Source organism: Sarcophilus harrisii, chromosome 6 (assembly GCF_902635505.1).
Source record: "Sarcophilus harrisii chromosome 6, mSarHar1.11, whole genome shotgun sequence".
In the NCBI taxonomy this organism is placed as follows: domain Eukaryota; kingdom Metazoa; phylum Chordata; class Mammalia; order Dasyuromorphia; family Dasyuridae; genus Sarcophilus; species Sarcophilus harrisii.
Genome location: NC_045431.1, coordinates 254,216,479 through 254,219,858, shown reverse-complemented (window position 1 = coordinate 254,219,858; position 3,380 = coordinate 254,216,479). Strand labels below are relative to the sequence as shown.

The following is a 3,380-nucleotide window of genomic DNA, read 5'->3' as shown; positions in this document are numbered from 1 at the left end:
CAAGGAAAACTAAAGCTCACCTCATTGGTAAGAGATATGTAGAATCTAATTTGAATTCCTGATTTTATAACAGAAACTTTTCCCTTCCCTCCCAGATCACATGGGATTTGAATATCTTCTGTCCAAGAGAATAAAAATGTAATCTTATAACGATGTCCTGTACATTTTACATATGTTTATGATATTAATTGGAGTCAGTGAGAATGGTTTACTCCTTTATTTGTATGGCTTTAATTTAATCACTAGTGAAAGGATAAGACCTATTAATGTGATTTTCATTAAATTGCTTCTTTCCCATATTCCAATGATTCTCTTCAGGGGAGTTCCATTTGTAATCCTCGTATGTATCCAGAAAAATTTTCCTGAATGACATTGAATGCAAAATCATTATTTATCTCCAAAGAGTGTCCTGAGACACTTTGCAATAGCTGCCACCTGATTGTCATCTGGGCCCTCACTATCAGTTCCAACAGCCCTAAATGGGTAGAATTCAACATCAAAGATGCAAGGTGCATTGTTCCATCCTTTATCTTCATATGGCTATTCAATTTGCTGATAGATGTGTTTGTGCCTCTATATGTGACTAGTCCCAGGAAAGATCCTTAGTCATCTTCAGAAGAAATTGGGATACTGTTCTATAGACTGGCATGCCATAAGATAAATTGTCTTCAAGTTCAAAACAGAGAAATGTCAACAACCAATGAAAAAAGAGATTAAGGATTTGTAAGCACACACAGAGAAACAGAGAGGCAGACACACACACATAGAAAGAGAGAGAGAGAGAGGAGAGAGAGAGAGAGAAAGAGAGAGAAAGAGAGAGAGAGAGAGAGAGAGAGAGAGAGAAGAGAGAGAGAGAAAAGAGACGAGACAGAGACAGAGACAGACAGACAAATTGACAGAGACCAACAGAGAGAAAGAAAGAATACTTTGAAAAGTATTGTCAATAGAAGTAGTGGGGCTATTCATTTCTTTTGGTAAAATGAGAATACTTAATTTTAACTCTGAGATTCAAGATCTAATTTCTGGTCACACTACCTAGATTTTGGTGTGTGTGTCCACTGAGGAAGTCCTTTGGTTTTCTATTCATTTAAAAATTTTCTATGTAAAAATTATATATACATAAGGTCTAATAAAAATCTGAGGTTCCAGCCAAATTTAAATAATTCTCTTTATGCACCCAGTGTTTCCTATCTTAAAAGCAAGAACAGCTGCCTCAGAGTTTTTTTCACTTTTCAAAGGGCATATAAGCCATAGTCCTGCCATCATGAATGTCTGGCTTTTGAGAATGCCATTGAGCTGTCCTATACATGACAAAGACATCATAGAATAAAAATATTGACTACATGTAAAATACTTATATATATATATATATATTTATATATATATATATATATATATATATATATATATATATATATAGTACTTTCTTCAGGGATTGAAGGAAGAAAGGGAAGAAAAGGAGAGAAATAAAATAAAAAAGTACACAGCAGAAAACAAAATAAACTACTATAGTTGAAGAAAAGATGGTTATTTCAGAACATGTGTCATACATATTATATAGGTTTTCTTGAAAAAAAATTATTGCTTGATATTATAAGTCCTTTCTTATATTCTGTTGTGTACATGGCAAGGTGTTCTTCTTCTTTTCCTATTTTACATTTTACTTTTAAATAATAAATATAAAGATATGTGTTTATTAACTTTTGCTGTAAAAATGATCTGCACATGAGTCAAATTTTATGTGATCTATGAAATACCAATGCCATTCTAAACAAAAAGTAAGTATATTTACATAAATAGAGAATAAAACAAATACATAAAAACATGAGACATAAAATAGAATTTAAAATCCCTATTTACAAAAAAAAATTACAATAACACCAAATAAGAATAGTTGCATCAAGAAAGTAAAAAAAAAAAAAATAGAAAACTAGTATGAGTAAAATATTTTCTAAAACATAGCATTTCTGTAACAACTAAGGATTAATGAAGATCACCTCATTTGTAAAAAATGTGCAGAATCTGATTTTGAATTCCGGGTTTTATAACAGATACTTCTCTCTTCATTCCCAGGTCACTTTGGATCTGAATATCATTCTGTCCTAGAGAATAAGGAATGCAGCCTAACGATGATATCCTCTGCATGTTACATATGCTTCAGATTATACTTGGAGTCTTTGGGAATAGTTTACTCCTTTTCTTGTATGGCTTTAATTTTATCACTGGTAAAAGGATAAGACCAATAGGTACGATTTTTGTTAATTTGTTCCTTTCCCATATTCTAATGATTCTTTTCAGGGGAGTTCCCACAGCAATTCAAGTGTGTATCCAGAAAATTTTCCTGAGAGACATTGAATGCAAAATCATTGTTTATCTGCAGAGAGTAGCCCGAGGAGTTTCACTTTGCAATACCTGCCTTCTGAGTGTCTTCCAGGCCATCACCATCAGTTCCAAGAGCCCCAAATGGGCCAAGCTCAAAGCCAATGCCCCAGAATACATTGTTCCATCGTGTGTCTTCATGTGGGTACTCAATTTGTTGGTAGATGTAGTTGTGCCTCTCCATGTGACTGGCCCTGGGAACAACACATTCAGTCATGTTAACAACAACCTTGGATACTGTTCAATAGACTGGCATGCCATAACGACCTCCAATCTTGTTATGTGGAAGACACTTTATGATGCGGTATTTCTGGGATTCATGGCCATTTCCAGTGGCTACATGGTGCTTGTTTTGTTCAGACACAAAGGGCAAGTCCAACACCTTCATAACAATAACGTCAACCCCATTTCCACCCCAGAAACCAGAGCCACTAAAGTAATCTTGTTGCTCATGATTTCCTTTGTATGCTTTTATTCAGTTGGTTCCATCTTTGTTATTATAATGGAAAAATCTAAAGATAAAAGCCAGTGGACTATACATATGTCTGCATTTTTTACTTCATTTTACTCAACAGTAAGTCCTTTTGTTTTAATCAGTAGTGATTCACAGATCCTCAGTTGTTGTAATACTTTCAAAAGAATAAAAAATTCTCATCCTCATTCATTAAAATCTCAGAACAAATACATTGAAACTATGAAATTTCAAAGAAGAAAATAAATTCTAAAATCTCACTTCAAAACGTTTATTTCTGATAGAGGACACTGGAGTAAAAGAGAAATTTCTCTTCATCAGAAAATGAGTATTTTGCTTTTTTAGATGTCTGTTCTGTCCACCAAACCAATATTTTTTTTTTTCCACAGCAAAAAGAGTAATGATAAATGATCGTTGGTACAAATTCCAAGTTGTGTTCCCGTCCCTCTTGAAAGACACCATAATTGTCTCCAAGGTCAATAGACACAAATGTCAAGAACCAATGACAAAAGAGGTTAAGATTTTGCAC

The 3,380-nt window shown here is 33.6% G+C and overlaps 1 protein-coding gene across 1 annotated transcript; it reads left to right on the top strand.

Moving 5' to 3' along the window:
• Window positions 1-2,079: 2,079 nt before the first annotated feature.
• On the top strand, window positions 2,080-3,097 carry LOC100927544 (vomeronasal type-1 receptor 4-like). Its single transcript, XM_003774465.2, has one exon. The coding sequence runs from the start codon at window positions 2,117-2,119 to the stop codon at window positions 3,095-3,097; it is 981 nt and encodes a 326-aa protein (XP_003774513.1). The 5' UTR covers window positions 2,080-2,116.
• The last annotated feature ends 283 nt before the right edge of the window (window positions 3,098-3,380 follow it).